Source organism: Empidonax traillii, unplaced genomic scaffold (genome assembly GCF_003031625.1).
Source record: "Empidonax traillii isolate 1590-97213 ecotype Southwest subspecies unplaced genomic scaffold, ASM303162v1 scaffold1210:size234205, whole genome shotgun sequence".
Classification (NCBI taxonomy): Eukaryota; Metazoa; Chordata; class Aves; order Passeriformes; family Tyrannidae; genus Empidonax; species Empidonax traillii.
The window spans coordinates 165,453-183,515 of NW_020956403.1; the positions used below are offsets into that span (position 1 = coordinate 165,453).

At 58.1% G+C, this 18,063-nt stretch overlaps 1 protein-coding gene across 2 annotated transcripts; it reads left to right on the forward strand.

Moving 5' to 3' along the window:
* The first annotated feature begins 3,460 nt into the window (after positions 1 to 3,460).
* SMARCD2 (SWI/SNF related, matrix associated, actin dependent regulator of chromatin, subfamily d, member 2) lies at positions 3,461 to 18,044 on the forward strand. 2 transcript variants are annotated; one of them, XM_027905797.1, is made up of 13 exons: positions 3,461 to 3,475; positions 10,786 to 10,970; positions 13,003 to 13,045; positions 13,452 to 13,574; positions 13,982 to 14,101; positions 14,299 to 14,394; positions 15,208 to 15,309; positions 15,735 to 15,896; positions 16,137 to 16,234; positions 16,631 to 16,766; positions 16,871 to 16,993; positions 17,315 to 17,416; positions 17,493 to 18,044. In XM_027905797.1, the coding sequence occupies exons 2-13, from the start codon at positions 10,795 to 10,797 to the stop codon at positions 17,544 to 17,546; spliced, it is 1,335 nt and encodes a 444-aa protein (XP_027761598.1). In that variant the 5' UTR covers positions 3,461 to 3,475; positions 10,786 to 10,794; the 3' UTR covers positions 17,547 to 18,044. The 2 variants fall into 2 exon arrangements, with proteins under 2 accessions (XP_027761598.1, XP_027761599.1); XM_027905798.1 differs by lacking the exon at positions 3,461 to 3,475 and adding an exon at positions 8,892 to 8,904.
* The last annotated feature ends 19 nt before the right edge of the window (positions 18,045 to 18,063 follow it).

The following is an 18,063-nucleotide window of genomic DNA, read 5'->3' on the forward strand; positions in this document are numbered from 1 at the left end:
TTTATTGCTCCTTGAACAGCCTCAGACAGAGACAAAGAATAAATTCCAACTTATTAAACATCTTAATCACTCCTTGTCACAGAGCACAGGGAGAAGAGATGAGGTCGTGAGCACCGTCTGTGGTGGAGCCACACTGGAAAAAACACCGTGGGGCTGAGCAAGGGTGGAGATGTTTGCCTCTGCCCTGGATATCTGACCACCTGGGTGACCACACAAAGTCTCTGAGGCTTTGAGTGGGGTTTTTGGTGCCCACTTCACTTGAGGTTTCCATCCCAGTGCCTTCCTCTACCGCCAGGAGCTGGGGACAACAGTGCTCCTCTCCTGCTCAGGGGTGATACAGAGATAAAGTGTGCTGGAGTCTGTGTGCTGGTGAGACACATTGCTATGGAAACAGGAGCACCACGCTCTCGAGACAGACCTGGAGGAGAAGACAGAGCTGAGAGATGCAGAAGAACAGGAGAGTTGCTCTCACCCTTTCCTTCTGGGTGCAGGACCACCTGCAGCTCCCTCTGTGTGACTTCAACGGGTGAGAAACCAGCCAGGAAGTCAACAAGTCCCCAACTTACTCTTCATTCCTCCTGCTACAGATCCACAGGCTCATCCAATGGTCAATCATTGAGACCTTCTCACCACCACAGGCCACTCCATCCCCCCAATTCCCCAAAAAAGTCATGTGGGAATGAAGCACCTCAAACCATTCTGGGTCTACAGGAAAACCTACCTTTTCCTCAAGAGGCTTCCTCACAGGTTGAACCTCCCTGCTCGAAGCACAAGCCTCGTTTCTCACCCAGTTCCCTCCCAGCCACCATTTCCCTCTTGTACTTTTATTCCCCTGCGTGTTTAGCTCTTCCTGAGATCTCCCATTTGAGTAAAGCCACATCACAGCCCTCTTTTTGAGGAGCTGAACAACACAAACTCTTTTTTCCCCTCAACCAGACACTTTTTTCCTCTTCATCCATCGCCAAAAATAAAAAGTAAAGGGATCTATCCTGCCTCCCAGTGCTTAATTAGTAGGGGTTTTTTTTCCTCCCCACTTGCACAGAAATTGCTCCCACAAGCGTTTCAGGGCTTCCAAAAGTGACAGCTTTATCACTTAGTCATTGAAGGCTTTCAAATCCCTCAATTATACACAATTCACAGCGGTTTGAAGGAGCTGGAGAGCATCAGCAACTTCTGTAACAATCGACACAGAAGCATCTTCTTAAGTGTCTCTTTTATGTGGCTTCGCCCATAATTATGGCAGGGAGATAAAGTTTTGTAATTTATTTCCACTAATACAGTCAGGCAGCAATTGATGTGTTTTTTTTTACGAGGGTGAATATGTCTGTGGGATGTACTAATGTTTATAGGCCGGTAAATTTGATTTATATGGAATAATCAGCACTGCTATTGGTAAAGGTCCAGAGAGCTAATACGATTTGCATTTATGATATTAATATCAATTAAAAGCTTCCAGGTCTGCAGATCACAGCTGGCTCCTGATTCCCACCGGCTCCCACCCCGGCAGGTTAAAGGGGATTTTGCTTTGCAGGCAGTGAGCAGGTGTTCGACCTCAAAAACCCCAGAGCTCTTGAGGGATTTGGTTGTTCTTTCTGGTCCGAGCCGCGGAAATGACAGGTCTGCTCCTGCAGGAGGAGGTGCTGGCTCTGCTCAGCCCTTGCTCCCTTCGTTTTAAGGACGTGGAATTTTAGGGATGGAAACGTGTGCCACGGAGTGGGGCAGCAGCAGCCCCTGGATGTGTCTGCTCGCCCCTCCGAGCGAAGGGGAAGGGGTACAAGGGATTTTTCTGGCGGCACAAACTCCTGATCGCGGCGGTGTTTCAGTGCCCTCTTGTGCCGAAGCACCGATGGTGTTCCAATGCCCTCTTCAATCACCGAGGGTTTCCAGAGGGGCTGAGCCCGGGAAGGTCTCCCGGGTGGTTTTGGAAAGAGGGGAGGAAGTTTTCCAGCTGGATCAACCCCCAGTTTAATCCTGATCTCTGAAGAGGTAAAACCTCTTAAAAATTAGGCTAAATACCCAGTGCTAATGGATCTCCAGGGAGGTCACCCACGGCTGGGAAAGAAGGGGTGGCTTGGGGTGACTTGCTGCCCGTGGGGTACCGTGGGAGGTCCATCACCTGCACCTGAGACACTGAGCCTACAGGCTTTCTTTCCTGGGGGAAAGAGCTGGTTTTCCCTTGCAGGAGCCAAGTGCCCCAAATTTGAATAGGGATGAAGATTCCTCCCAGACAAAAGGGGCCAGGACAGAAAGTTCTTGCTGCCCGTGGAACGCCCTGGGAGGCCCTTCATTTGCCCCTGAGACCCTAAGGCTGCAGGCTTTCATTCCCGGGGGAATGGGCTGTCATTTGTTCTCTTGCAGGAGTTTAGTGCCGAGATTGTGGGTTCCCCCGCTCAAAACTGAAGACGGGCAAAGATTCCTCCCAGAAAAACGAGGCCAGGACACAAAGGTCTCTACACCCTAGAGGTGCCCCGTGGAGTCCATCACCTGGAGATCCTGAGCTCCAGGCTTTCTTTCCTGGGGGAAAGGGCTGTGGTTCATTCACTTGCAGTAGCCCAGCGTCAACTTTTGAGGGTCTGCACATGCACACAAACACCTGTACATTACACACAGGCGTTACACACATGCACATTACACACACATGTACATAAAACACATATGTACATTACACACACACAATACACACACGTGTACGTTACTCACACACATGTACATTACACACATGCATTACACACATGCACATTACGCATACATGTACATAACACACATATGTACATTACACACACACGTACATCACACACACATACATAACGCACATGTACATAACATACACGTACATTACACACACATGTACATTACACACAGGTACATTACACCCACATGTACATTATACACACATGTACTTTACACGCACGTACATAACAAACACGTGTAGATTACACACACATGTACATCACACACATTTCACACACTACACCCCCCCCACGCCCCGTGGGCGGAGCCTCACCGGGATGGGCGTATCCCCGTGGACGGGGCGTTCCCCGTGGGCGTATCCCCGTGGACGGGGGCGGGGCGTTCCCCGTGGGCGTATCCCCGTGGACGGGGGCGGGGCGTTCCCCGTGGGCGTGTCCCGGGCGGGGGCGGGGCGATCCCCGGGGGCGTGTCCCCGGGGGCCGGGGGCGTGGCCAGCCGTGCCTGGCGCTGACTCGCTCCAGGGGCGCCGCCGCAGCGGAGCCGCCGCTGGGGCCTCCCCGTCCATCCGTCCCTCCCTCCCTCCTTCCCTCCCTCCCGGCCGGTCCCTCCGCCCGGCCCCGCCATGGCCGGCCGCGGCGCCTTCCCGCTCAGCCCGCTGCCCCCCGCCGCCGCCCCGCCAGCCCCGGGGCCCGCCACCGCCCTGCTGCGCGGCCCCAGCCCCGCGCCCGCCGCCGCCGCCGCCCCGGGGTACCGCGCCATGGGCCCGGCCGCCGCGCAGTACCAGGTGAGGAGCGCGGGGGGAATCACCGAGGGGGGGGCAAGGGGGCTCCGAGGGGCCCTGGCGAGGGTGGCGGTGCTGGGCCGGCCCGCGGGGCCTTGGCGGGGCAGCGTGGCCGGGCCTGGGCGGCATCGCCCCGAGCGGGGCCCGGGACCCCCGCCCGGAGCCCCGGTGGGACCGTTTTCCTGCGCGTTTTACTCGGGACGCCGCCTTCTTCCCACCCTTCCCACTTTTTAGTCTCAAAGCCCGGTAAAAGTTTGTCCGGGCCCGTTCCCAACGCGGGGAACGGGGGGACAGCAGCGGGGGGGAACCCCCCCCATGCCCCGGGGTGGGGGGTGCTGGAACCGTGAGCCCCGGTCCGGATCCGCAGCCACCCCCATCCCATCCCGTCCCACGGCCAGGAACCGCCTGGAACACTTTGTCTGCGTCCTTGGCAGAGGTGGAGGTAACCACGAGGTGTGTGCGGTGCAGGTGTGCATCCTCTCTGTATCCTCTCCGTGGATCCTCGGGAAGGAAAAAGAGGTGGTGAAGTGGTGGATGAGGAGACCAGGTGCTTGGTAATGCTGGGGCAAAGCAGCTCAGAAAGCAAACAAATCGCTCGTTTTGCAGCCTGAGCATCTCTCGTGAGTGTTTTCAGGCAGTAAGAGGAATGTTTACAAGGGCCTGGAGCGACAAGACGAGGGGAAACGGGAACAGCTTACCACTGCCAGAGGGCAGGGTTAGGTGGGATATTCTTCCCTGTGAGGGTGGTGAGGCCCTGGCACAGGTTGCCTCATCCTTGGAAATGTCCAAGGCCAGGTTGGACAGGGCTTGGAGCAACCTGGGCTGGTGGAAGGTGTCCCTGCCCGTGGCAGGGAGTGGGACTGGAAGGGCTTTAAAGTCCTTTCCCACTCAAACCATTCCGTGTTCCTATGATATTCCAACGGTAAGAAGTATATCCTGACATACCCTCCTGCTCCCCCTTGCACACCCGGCCTGTCGGTGCGCTCTGAGGCTCGTGCTGATTATTTTGGTCCGTAGTTTTCTGGTGTAAGGCTGAGTTTTCCAGGCAGGCTGGAAATGGAGGAGCCCAGTTGTGCAACAACACGTTCTCCCGGGGAAGCCGATGCCTCCTCCAGAGCTGTGCCTTATTTGCCTGAATTAAAACTTCAGAAATAGCCCAAGCTGAGGGAAATTCCAGCTCGCTAATGCAGGATGAGGAAACGACTTCCTCCTGCAGCCTGAAAAAAAAACGCCAAAAAAACGGCGTTGGGAATGGAGCTGGCTCAGCCACGGCCGTCTGCCCTGACCTTCCGTGGGGCAGGTTGCAAAATCCAGCTGGGAAGCTGGAGCCAGGCTGGAGCAGCCGGGTAAACAGGCTGGCATATGCTGGCGTTCCCCCCTCCCTGCTGCTGGCTGGGATCTGAGCAGGTGTTGGGAGCACGGGGTGATGCATCCCATGCATCCCTTCCCCTGTGGCATCAGCCCCGGGGCTGCTGATGAGTGGCTCCGTGTCCAGCCACAAGCTGCATCTCTGTGCTTAGGAAGGGAAATGATCCAGAGGGTCAGCCCTTTTGTTTTGCAACTCCCCGGCTGGGAAAAACAGCCCCTCCCCTCCCCGTGGCCATCCCTGCTGTGCCCGGAGGACTCCTCGGCTTTGTTAGTCCCGGCTTAATGAGGAGCTGCGTTATTTGGGCACCAGGAGACACGACAGGCCCCCGTCCACTCCGGAGAGGGCTTAGGGGCTCTAATCGCTGGATTATGAAACATATGCTCGTCCTTTTGACATCCTTGTGGGCCTGCTGGGGATTTTGCTGGAGCCTCAAACGGGGAATCCTAGAGGGTGACTCCCTTTGGGAGTTCCTTCTGGGAGCTGATGTGTCCAGGGCAGCCAGGTGCTGGTGCTATGCCTGGAGCAGGAAGGAGAGGGCTTTTCCCAGGAGGAGGGTGATCGGCTTGAGCTGTCAGGCTGTGTGTGGGTGGGTCTGTGGGCAGATCCCCCATCCTGATCCCTGTGCCTGGGGCAGCAGGGATGCCGAGGCTGAGCCCCAGCATCCACGTTGTGCTGTCCCGCTGAGTTCAGTGAGAAGGGAGCATCCTGTTTGTTCAGGTACCAGTTTTGGAGTTAGGACTGAGTTTTTCCCCGAGTTATGGGATTGACACTGTGACAGGGATCAGTGGGGGTCTCTGTGGGGATGGGACCTTGGAAGGCAGTGCTCTCACTGCCTCACTGTGACCCCAAGCTGATGCTTCACTGGTGCACAGAGGTGGCAAAATTAGGTGTCTCCATAAAGGTATTTGCTGTCAAAACAGAGCCTGGTTTCCTGGGACAGGAGGTTGTTGCAGTTCAGGAAACTCCTAAGCCTGGAAGCAACTCGGTGATCCCATCCCTGGGCAGGTGGCAGTGGGAAGGAAAGCAGAGTCGTGCTTCATGGAGAAATGCATGGAGACAGCGGGATGGAGGAGCTGCAGAAGTGTGGGTTGCTGGTGTGGAGCCAGGTGGAAGCTGGGGAGGCCTGGACATGTCGGAGAGGATGTGGAACACGAGAAATCCACCCAGTTTGGGAGCACAGAAGAACAATGTTCCTGCTCACTGGGATTGGCTTGAAGGGGGCCTGGAGACAACAGCCAGGGCTGGAGCTGGTCCAGAAAGCTGGGATGCTGCTTGTGCTGGACGACCCCACCCTTCCCAAGGGAGAGGGTTTCCAAGGCAGGTTTCATCACAGCCCGAGCCTGGAGTTGGTTTCAGCGATGATACAAAGCAGATGAACAGTGTCCTCTCGGAGCAAGGGGGAGGGAGGCAGCACAGAGACCGCCTGACAGTGAAGTTCTGGGGGAAAAACAACATCCTCAGGACTTGCTTCTGGAGGCCCTCGCCCCCTCTGCCTCCACAGGACCTTCCCAGGAGCCACTCCCTGAGCAGTTTGGCACTGCAGGGGTTTGTGCCAGGTGCCCATCCCTGCTCCTCCCCTGTGCCTCACGCTGGGTTAGCAGCTCTGGGGAGGAACCCAACACCTTTGTTCCTTGTTCCTGCTGCTGTTGTTACTGCCCGTGTTATGATCTGGATCCCTGTGACCTTCCTTTCTGTAACATCCGCAGCTCCAGGTGGGAGACCTTGGATAGGCAGGTTTGTCCTGATCCAGAGAGCTCTCCTGGTGCTGGAGACGTTCCCAGCATGTGTCCTCAATCTGCTGGGAGGCTGTTCCTGGTGCTGTGCCCTTCTCCCTTTGATTTACTACTTCCTTGTCTACGGTTTTGAGCTGATAAGTGATCTGGCTCCTGAAGCTCCTCCCATATCCAAACCTGTCAGCTTTTCCAAGCGTGATAAGATGCATGGGGCAGTTTGGGAGCAATTTGGGGGCTTGCTGGGAGCTGAGGGAGTGATTGCAGCCTGCAATGACATCTCGATAGCACCACCACCTCCCAGATCAAGATCCCTGCCAGCACCAACCCAGGCTCTTCCTGGCACCTTCCCAAGAGGCATTTGCTCACAGATAAGGACAAACAAAGGAGGGGAAGCATCTTTTGGGGTGTGCTGGGGGGCTCAGTTGGTCCTGATCCGTGCAAAGCCCTGGGATGAGTGGTGGCTTTAGGCAGCCGAGCTCTCCTTGAGCCCAGCCCCATGTGGAGCTCCAATCCTGTCTGAATTGTTTCTGAATCCTAATGGGAAGTGCTGCTGCCTGGGCATGAGGGGAGGGAACGTGCAGGAAGAGCTCTCGTTTCCTGGCCAGGGCTCTGCTCCCAGAGCCCCAGGCAAGGATGGATGTGGACTCCCACTGCCTGACTTGTTAGCGTGTCCAGAGTTGGATCACATGTCTCTGGACGGAGCAGAACAGGACGTGTGTTGGGGAAGAGCCTTTCCCCCTGGCTGTGGAGATGCCAGGAAGAGCTGTGACCTTGGAGGGAAGATGAAGAGGCTCTCGAGCTGTTTTTAGAATTGCTGCTTTCGCTTCAACTCATTCTTCCTCCTGCAGACCCATCCTGTGATTTATTGCTCCTCTGCTACCAGCCCCCGATTTCTGGGCTGCCCTTCCTCAAGAAGGGGCCTCTGGCAGGCACAGAGGCTCCTGTCACGCCAAGGAACATCCCTCAGGAAGCCTCCTGGCCTGCCGGTGGATTGGGCTGAGGCTGAGCCTGAGCAGAGCTCCCCAAAGGCAAAGCGGCCTGCGCGCTGACCTGGGATGAACCGCTAAACCGCAGCCAGCCCCATCCGTTCCTTGGGCTTTGGCAGGGAGCAGAAACAAGCTGGTTTGTGTCCCATTTCCAAAGGCTCCGCAGGGAAGGCTGGATGGGATCCAGCTTGTTCCTCGGCGCTGAGCTTGCACGGTTTGCCCTTTGTCCGCCCCGCCGGCGGGGAGGGGACGGGGCGGGACACGGAGGGGTGGGCAGAGGGACCAGGGGGTGTTGGACAGGAACGAGCTGAGTGAGGACTCCTGGGTTTGAGCTGGTTTAATGAAATTTCCTGAGTTTAAGCCCTCCTGCATCCTGCTCATTTCCAGGGCTTCCAAAAGGGGCTGTAAACAGGCTTCACCCCCAGGGCTGTGGTGCTGCTTCCTGGCTTTGCTGGAGATTGAAGGCTGCGCTTGTGTGAGATGGGTCGTGGCAGCCTTTGGGCAGGAGGTGAGAGGCTGAGCCTGCCCAGGACAGGGGTGAAGTCACTGGTTGAGCCTAGAGGCTTCTCTGTTAGAAATGTGAAAAGCTTGAGGGTAAACTGAGAGAAAAGAAAAAACCACATCCCTATGGAGGGTTCTGCCCTCCCTTTTATTGCTCATCCAAGCGATCAAATACAGGTCCCTGGTGGGCTGGAACTCGCTCCCCCGCCAGCTGAACTGTGGCTGATGGCTCTCAGGTGCTTTTGGAGTTGATGTTAAAGTTGAAGTAGGACAGATCAGTTCATCCTTGTGCTGAACCTCCCCCTGCCAACAGAATTGTTTCAGCTGAGCAGTCCGGCCCTTCAAAGAGCAGATGGACATGCAGGAGACCTTGCAGAAGGTGTTGTCACTGATACGGAGCTGTCAAAGACTCCCTCAGCTGACTTCAGCCAAGCCTCCAAATCTCTCATTTTAGGGATAGATCAGAATGTGACCCATGGAGTGGCAGAGGGAGATAGGAGAGACCTCAGGGCGTGACGAGAGCTGCCCTGGCTGAAGGACGGGAGCTGCTTGTGGCCATGCCACCTCCAAGCAAGTTGCCAACAGCATTCCATGTGCAGGGAAGGGGCTGTGTAGTCCTGTAGGGAACCTCCCTCGCCTTCCAAGCAGTTTTCCTTCAGCACTGATCACGTGTGGGCTTGAAAAACACCCAGGGCAGGGGTTTCCCTGCCAGCCATCTGCCCTCTCTGGGGAGCTGCAGGTTCTGTTTGCAGCCTCAGCGCTGCACTGAGCTTCTCCTGGGGCCCAGGGCTTCGAAATTAAAAGTTTCACAGCTGCTCCTGTTCCCCCAGGAAGCCTTTGCAGGTGAGTCAGCACTGTTACGGGTTGCACAGCCCTCCGTGCTGAACCGGCAGAACAATATTTACTGCGGTTTCTCGTTTTGCAGAGGGCGTGGGGGCTGCCCCTCCTCCCAGCCCTGCCACAACGGATTTCATGATAAACCCGCCGAAAACTGTGTGGGTTTTTTGGCAAAAAAAAAAAACAAAACAAAACCAAAAAGTGCTGCCGGCTCCGGTTCCGGGCGATGCTGACACAGTCACGAGGAGTTGCGCAAAAAATGCGGCCGATCCGGAGTGGGGGGAGAGAGAGAGGAGAGGAACATCTGGGAGCCGAGAGGAGGAAGGAGGAGGCTCCTGCCCTGCAGCAGGGGCAGGTCAGCCAGCCCAGGCTCCGGAGGTGCCTCTTCAAAGCGGCGGTGGAGCCGTGTTTGGTTGTGTAAGGGGCTCAGCCTGTGCCGTGTGCGTGTTTTTGAGCTCCCACGTGCGGCACTAATCCTGGGGCCCCGCTGCTGCCCGGCTCCCGGCTGCAACACGCTCTTTTCACCATCTCCCCCTTGCTGAGGCACCCGTGGTGCAGCTGAGGCTCCTGGGGTTTGTGTTTCCCGGCTTTTTGGGGAGGTTGAGGTGTGTTTTTTGGGGAGGGGGGGTGTTTTGGCTCCAGCCGCTTTCAGACCAACCCCTGTGCTCCCACTCCTGCATCCAGGGCGTGCTCCAAAACTGATCCCTGTGTGTGCAGGGAAGGAGGTGGCTCCCCTAGCTCCCTTCACAGCACAGTCCTTGTGCCCCTGGCAGGACGGGGAGAGGAGCTGAGGGGATGTCCTGGCACGTTGAAGAGCCTGAGGGCAGGGGAGAAATGTTGCTCTGCTGGCTTGGTGGCTCTCCCAGCCTCAAGGATCAAAGGATCCTGGGAAGCTGCTGGCTCCAGCCCTGGGGTGGAGCAGGCTGGAGCACGTAGGGGCAGCTGGTGGGTCATGGGGTGGTTGAGGGTCCCAGTGGGGTGGTGGGTGTTAACCTGGTGGCACCTGTGAGGCCCAGCCACTGCTCTGGGGGTGCTCCAGGGCTGCCCTGGGCTGGCAACCCTTGCAGTGGTTGGGTATTGTGGTGTCTCCTGAATTCCCTGTCCGAGAGATGGAGCTGGCTGCTGGCAGGGGGTGAGCTCTTGCTTCCTCCATCCCTCAGCTTTCTTCCTGCCTGCTGTCAGGAAGTGGGATTGCCCTGCTCCCCCCTCTCCCTGTGCTGCTTTCCGGAGAGGAACCCATTGCACAACCCACGAGGTCCCCGGGCTGCATCGCTGCTTCCAAACGAATCCAGTTTGTGTCTGCCCTCATGTTGTGCTACTTTACCTCTGAACTGCAGCCACGACCTGTGTTGTTAAAACCAGTCACTTAGTCACAGGAAGATCTTCTGCTGTGAAACTCTCTCCAGGCCACAGGAGAGCCCTGTTTCAGAAACATGTGTTTATTTAGTGAGATATCCCAGCAGATACCGAGGTAGAAAAAGATGAATTTAATTTAGGGCAGGGTGCCCAGGGCTGTGTTCAGTAGCTGTTTGACTGTCTTTAAGATCCCCAAACCTCTCTAGGTGCCCGTTTCAGTGTTTTGAGCAGCGCTTTGCAGGCAGTGCCCTCGTGACGCTCCAGGTCTGGTGGCTCCGGGCCACGAGTGGCTTCAGCCCCGTGCCAGCTGGCAGGGCACGCTTCCCCTGTGGCTTCTGCTTTCCCCCTGCTCTTCCTGCAGCAAGGAAAGGCTGCAGCTCCTGCTGTCATCCCCTCCTCGCTGCCTTGTCCTTGGGGGATGAACCCTCCGTGATCTCTCCGGGGAAGGAGGTGGAGGGGAGGTGGCTGGCAGGACCCAGCCGAGGTCAGGCCTGTGCAGGGCAGTGTTTAACTCTCCTCTCTTGCCAGCAGCGCCCTGGGATGCCCCCCGGAGGCAGGATGCCCATGGCAGGGCTGCAGGTGGGGCCGCCCGGAGCCCCCCCGTACGGAGCAGCCTCCCCCATGAGGCCCGGCCTGCCCCAATCCATGATGGATCCCTTCAGGAAGCGCCTGCTGACCCCCCAGGCACAGCCACCCATGGCCACCCAGAGGAGAGGGTAAGGGGCTGGAACGCTCTGCTCCAGGGAGGCAGGAGGAGGGCGGGTTGTCCTGCTGGGTCCTGGTTGCGCTTCGTGGAATGGTTTGGGTTGGGAGGGACCTTAAAGCTCATCCAGTTCCACGCCCTGCCACTGTCCCAGGCTGCTCCAATCTGTCCTTGCCTGTTCCCAGGACTAACTAATCTGTGCTGAAAGGATGCTGCATCGCTGCCTCCAAACGAATCCAGTTTGTGCCTGCCCTCATGTTGTGCTACTTTACCTCTGAACTGCAGCCACGAGCTGTGTTGTTAAAGCCAGCCCCAGTCACTCAGGAAGATCTGCTGCTGTGAAACTCTCCAGGCCACAGGAGAGCCCTGTTTCAGAAACATGTGTTTATTTAGTGAGATATCCCTGCAGATACCGAGGTAGAAAAAGATGAATTTAATTTAGGGCAGGGTGCCCAGGGCTGTGTTCAGTAGCTGTTTGACTGTCTTTAAGATCCCCAAACCTCTCTAGGTCCCTACTGAAGTGTCTGACAACTGTCAGGTCGTGCACAGACCCCCAGCTCCCTGCCCTGCTGCAGAGATTTCCCCCAGACTGGCACCACAGGCAGGGGGGAACCTGCCAGAGCTCGGGAATGGGATATTTTGTGACAATGAGGTGGGGGATGGGGCCAAGGTGACTCAGTTTGCAGCCTCCTCACACTCTGCTCTCCACACCAGTAACCAAAGAGCCTCCTGGTGTGTGTCTGTGCCTGTCTCCTCCTCACAGGGGTCTGTCCAGGCTCTGGCAGGCACAGACGTGGCTGGAAGCACAGCAGGGGGGTTGTGGGTTGTAGGGATGCTCCCGGGAGCTGCAGTCTGGGCAGGACTCTCCGTGGGGGTCGTGCCAGCAGCTCCTTGCTTGTTTACAACACCACTAATCCCTCCTGTTTTCTGGGAGCTGTTCCTGAGGGCAGCATCCCTTGGTGCTCGTGGATACTCAGGTCCCATTCCCTTCTCCCTCTCTGGGCTGTGCCTCCCACAGGTGCTCCAGGTCGAGCTGGGGATTAAGGGCAGGGAGCAGCTTGTCCCAGCAGGGACGTCAGCAGCCACATACTGTGTCCCCATTGCCCAGGGCCGGGCTCTGGGATCAGCCATGCCCGGCTGACCGGGTGTCCTTGCTCCCGGCTGGCTGCAGATCCAGGGATTAGGAGCTGCCAGCTGCCGATGGGGGTGGCCAGGAGGTGTTTGTGTGGCAGGGAGAGCTCTGACCCCTCCCCAGATGTCCTCCTGGGGCCAGCCTGTTGTCCCTTGGGCCCCTCAGGATGGCAGCACCGATTCCCACGTGGGTTATCCCGCTGCCAGAGGGACGGGATTGCCCCGTGCTGCTGGACTCTGCCCCATCTCCTGTGCAGCACAGTGGGAGGAGGGTGTTCCCTGCTGTGTCCAGGCATTGACAGGAGCTCAGGTGGGGGCACCAGGGTGGGCTCAGCTGCTGTGGCTCTGGAGACCACCTTGCTCCCTCTGTCCACCAGGATTTTGGTCCCACTGTGGCAAGGCTGGTTTGTTTTCAGCTGGTTTTAAGTGACTTCCGGGCAGTGGGCATTGGTTTGTAGCCCTGGGAGATTGTGATGGCCGTTCCCAGAAAGAAAACCCGGGAACACTGCCCTGAAACCATGGCTTTGCCTTTCCCACCTCCCCTTGCTCCTGCCCTGCAGCAGCAAAGCAAACTGAGGCCTGGATTTCCTCCCCTGGTGACAGGCTCTGACATCCCACACCTTTCTCCCACAGTCATCAGCAGTATCCTGAGTGGGGAGGGACCCACAAGGACCATCCAGTCCCTGCACAGACACCCCAACAATCCCCCCCTGTCCCTCGGAGCGTTGTCCAAACCCTCCTGGAGCTCTGGCAGCCTTGGGGCTGTGCCCACTGCCCTGGGGAGCCTGTTCAGTGCCAACCACCCTCTGGGGGAAGAACCTTTTCCCAGTACCCAACCCCACACCGGGCAGGCAGTGGGATGTCCTGTGGGTGCTGCAGGGTTGTGTTTTTTGCCTGTCTCTGTGCCTTTGCAGGGTGAAAAGGAGGAAGATGGCTGACAAGGTGCTGCCACAGAGGGTGAGTGATTACCTTGGTGTTGGGGATGTGGAGCTGAGCTGCTGCAGGGGGGTGAGGGGGTCCCCACAAGAGAAGGATCTACTGAGCTGCCTCCTGCCCACTGGGCATTGCTGTGCAGTCCCAAACTGACCTGGAATATTTCTGTCTCTTCCTCTGGGGTGGCAGGAGTGGTTTGGGGTGTTTTAGAGTTGGACAAGCAAGACTTAGAGCAAGCAGGGAACAGCAATGGCTTGGGGTGGGGAACTCAGGAGGACCCTAAGCCTTTCCTGGAGGTCCCTCCTGACAATCCAGGGATTCATTTCGTGCTGCTTGGTGTGTCAGCCCAGCACTGGCTGCGCTGCTGGGGCTGTGGGGGGGATCCAGCCCCACCCCAGCCCTCAAGGGACTGACGCTTTCCACGTGCCAGATCCGGGAGCTGGTGCCAGAATCTCAGGCCTACATGGACCTCCTGGCCTTTGAGCGCAAGCTGGACCAAACCATCGCTCGGAAGAGGATGGAGATCCAGGAGGCCATAAAGAAACCCCTGACGGTGCGTGGCAGCCCTGCCTGGGAGGGGTGGGGGCTGCAAAGCACGGGATCCTGGAATCACAGCGTTGGCAAGGTTGGGAATAAACCTCTAAGACCACCAAGTCCAACCATCAGCCCAGCACCAGCACTAAACCATGTCCCCAGGTGCCATGTCCACACATCTTTTGGACAGTTCCAGGGATGGTGACTCTACCTGTGCCCTGGGCAGCCTGTTCCAGTGCTTTACAAGCCTTTCTGGGAATAAGTTTTCCCTAATATTTAATGTAATAATTAATCTAATTTCATTTTAATCCAAACCTCCCCCGGTGCAAACTTGAGACCATTCCCTCTCATGCAGAAGTAGGAGTGGGTGCTGCAGTGACCTTCTCTCTCCAATCATCCTCACCCTCTGGTTTTCCCATTCCACAGCAAAAGCGGAAGCTGAGGATTTACATCTCCAACACTTTCACCCCGGCCAAGGAAGAGGGAGAGGGAGGGGAGCGTGTGGCCTCCTGGGAGCTGCGTGTGGAGGGCAAACTGCTGGAGGATGTAAGGATCTGGGAGGGATGGAGTGGTGGGGGAGGAATGCTGATCCCCAAGGATCCAGGAGGGATGAAGGGCTGGTGCTGTGAGCCAAGAGCTCGTCTGGGATGGACACGGCCCTGCTCCAGGGGCTGGAGGTGGGCGTGGGCTGAGGCCCTCCCTGGCTGGAGGGGTCAGACAAATCTCTGCTGCTCTGTTTGCAGCCCAGCAAGCAGAAGAGGAAGTTCTCCTCTTTCTTCAAGAGCCTCGTCATCGAGCTGGACAAGGAGCTGTATGGCCCAGACAACCATCTGGTGGAGGTGAGGCACGAGGAGTGCTGCTTCCCCTCTGGGTGCTCAGCTCCCCCAGCCCAGGGGCATGTCCTGCTGCAAGAGAGGGGTGGGCAAGGTGTTTCTGTGTGCCAGGGGGTGCCAAACCCTCCTCAGCTGCTTTCCGGGCTCGAGTTTAGGGGCTGCATTTTCTTCCCTGGGTGCTGGTTCCTGGCAGCAGCTGCTGCTGCCAACCCTGCAAAGGCTGCAGCCAGAGCCAGGAGTTGTGGGGCTGCAGCGAGGACGTGGCTCCAGAGGCAGCTCGGGGAGCCCTGGACCCCCCAGGTTGGCAGAGTGAGGCCCCAAAAGGGTGATGATGCCACTCAGGAGGCTCATCCACACACATTTGGTGCCGTGTGGGAAGAAGGGGCTGCCCCTCTCGCCTGTCAGCCTTGCTGGAAAGTCCTCACAGGGAGATTAAACACTGTGAGTGGCATCAGACCTTTCTTGGGTGCTCCTGCCTGGACCCTGCTCTTGCTTTTTCCTGTGGGAAACGCTGATTTCTGCGGTGGTGGAATCCCCTCCACATGTGGGATTGTGAGCAGCTCTGATGTGCATCCCCTGCCGTGGCTGGGGCAGGATTGATCCTGCACTGGCTCCAGGAGCTGTTGGAGCCCTTGACCTCAAGCACTCAGGGCTGGAACTGCCCCAGCCCATCCAAAATGCTGCTCCATGGCTGGGCTGGAGCACATCCACGTGGACTGGGTGTCACCCCCTGGGATGAGACTCCCAGGAGCTGCCAGAGGTGGGCTCCCAGTGGGTTATCCTGGTCCTGGATTGACCAGTGTCCCCTTGGTGTGGCAGTGGCACCGGATGCCCACGACCCAGGAGACCGACGGCTTCCAGGTGAAGCGTCCCGGGGATGTCAACGTGAAGTGCACTCTGCTGCTCATGTTGGATCACCAGGTATGGTGATCCCTGCGGCCTCACAGGGGCTGGGAGTACCTGCTGCCCTCCCTCCAGCACGGCCCAACCTGGGAGGGGCAGCCCGGGGTGGGGAACGGGCTTGGATGAGGGTTAGGGGTGCAGGGATCACGAGGGGGAGCACAGGGAGCTCTGGGGGACTGACCCACAGCCCGTGGTGACACTGTGTGGGACTCCCTGCTCAGAGGGGCCTCCCAAGTGCCAGACAGACCGACCCCCACCACACTTCTTTGGGCATCAGAAGGAATTTCTTCATGGGAAGGGTTGTTAAACGTTGGGATGAGCTGCCCAGGGAGGTTGGTGGGTGGGGTGGCAGGGTGGGAGTGGCTCACAGGTTGGACTGGGTGATCTGGGAGGGCTTTTCCAACCTCGCTAACTCCATGACTGTCCCTGCTGTGTCCCTGCAGCCCCCGCAGTACAAGCTGGACCCCCGCCTGGCCCGGCTGCTGGGGGTGCACACCCAGACCCGTGCCAGCATCATGCAGGCCCTCTGGCTCTACATCAAGCACAACAAGCTGCAGGACAGCCACGAGAAGGAGTACATCAACTGCAACCGCTACTTCCGCCAGGTACCACCCCTGGGATGGGGGAAAAACACCCTTCCCACCCACTCCAGCCAGGAAAAGCCTCTTCTCTGGCTGTCACAGACTCTCCAATCTGCCCAGCCTCCATTTACCCCTTCCCCAGGCTCTGGTTTGCATCCCTCACCTTGCCACGCTCAAACCAGGGCTGGGGATCCACCCACCTGCCTGGACAGGTGGCAGAAGGCCCTGCCATGGGCAGCAAACTCTCTGCTTTGCCCCCTCCAGATCTTCAACTGCATCCGCATGCGCTTCTCCGAGATCCCCCTGAAGCTGGCGGGGCTCCTGCAGCACCCGGATCCCATCATCATCAACCACACCATCAGGTGGGGGGCAGTGGGATGGGCAGCATTCCCGGGGCTGGGGGGCTCTGGGGGATGGGCAGTGGGATAGGCAGTGTCCTCGGGAGTGGGGGGCCCTGTGGGGTGGGCAGTGGGCTGGGCAGTGTCCTTGGGAGTGGGGGGCTTTGTGGGCTGGGCAGTGTCATTGGGAATGGGGGGCTTTGTGGGCTGGGCAGTGTCCCCAGGCTCCAGGGAGGGGAGGGCCAGGAGGCTTCTTGAGGTCTCCAGCCCAAAGGAACAGTCAGCACGAGTCACCCATGAGGGGAAGAATCAGCCAAACAAATCTGGGGGTTCCTTGGGGCAGTCTGGGGGTCAGTCCACCCCCACAGCAGGGTGGAGGGTGAGGAGGGCCCCCCCTGCCAACACCCCGTGTCCTCCCAGCGTGGACCCCAATGACCAGAAGAAGACTGCCTGCTACGACATCGACGTGGAGGTGGACGATCCCCTGAAGGCTCAGATGAGCAACTTCCTGGCTTCCACCACCAACCAGCAGGAAATTGCCTCCCTGGATGCCAAGGTGGGGGGCACTGCCAGGGGACAGCCCTGCAGAGCCGGGGGCAGCGGGGTGATGTCTTGTTTGGGGGGTGACACAGCTCCCTCTCACCCCTCTCCTCTCCCCAGATTCATGAGACCATCGAATCCATCAACCAGCTGAAGACACAGAGGGATTTCATGCTGAGCTTCAGCAACAACCCACAGGATTTCATCCAGGAATGGATCAAATCCCAGAGGAGGGACCTCAAGGTAAAGGGGAGGTATTGCCAGGGGAGGGTTAAGTTGGATATTAGGAAAAATTTCTCCGTGGAAAAGGCTGTCCAGCCCTGGCACAGCTGCCCAGGGCAGTGGTGGAGTCACCATCCCTGGAAGTGTTCGAAAACGTGTGGATGTGGCTCTTGGGAACATGGCTTAGTTATGAGTTGATGGTTGGACTTGATGATCTTAAAGCTCTTTTCCAATCTTAACAATTCCATAATTCTCAAAACCCTGGTGCTGGGCAGAGGGAGGGGGTTTGGGTCCATCCCTGGTGCTCATTCCATGTGGCTCCCACCCCCTTGTGTTGCTCAGATCATCACGGATGTGATCGGGAACCCCGAGGAGGAGCGACGGGCGGAGTTCTACCAGCAGCCCTGGGCGCAGGAGGCTGTGGGCAGACACATCTTTGCCAAGGTGGGCTCCTGGGGGGGGACAGAGGGGGTTGGCATGGCACCGAGGGGATCCCTCTGACTGCTCTGCTCTCCTCCAGGTCCAGCAGCGCCGGCAGGAACTGGAACAAGTGCTCGGGATCCGCCTCACCTAAAGGGCGGGTTGGGGCTCGGGGGCTCCTCCTCTCTCGCTGCTGCCTGAGCCTGACGGTACTTACTGGAATCAAACAGCACTTGCACAAACCCGACGTGCCTGGAGGGACTGGGATCCGCTCACACCCCTGGGCTCCACCGGGCCGGGAAGTTCTGGCCCGGGGCAGAGCGCAGAGAGGGGGATCCCCTGTCCCCCCAAAGCCCCCGCAGTAACGCCCCCTCCTCCTGCTTTGCATCGCGCCCCTCGCCCCTCCCTTAGAGCCCCCGCGGCCCCTCCCGATGCCCAAAAAACCTCCGGGAGCCGGGAAGAGCTGCCCGTGCCGAGGGGGAGGTGCTGCCAAGCCCCTCCCTGAGCCCAGCAGGCCCAGCCCTGCCCCTCTTCAACCAAAGTTTGTCATTCCAAACGCCAGCCCCAACACCCCACCCCCCGGCCCCGCCGGTGCCCGACGTTTTGCACTATTTTTGTGAACAGGTTTTATATAAAAAAAAAAACACACGCAAGAAAAAAAAAAAAAAAAA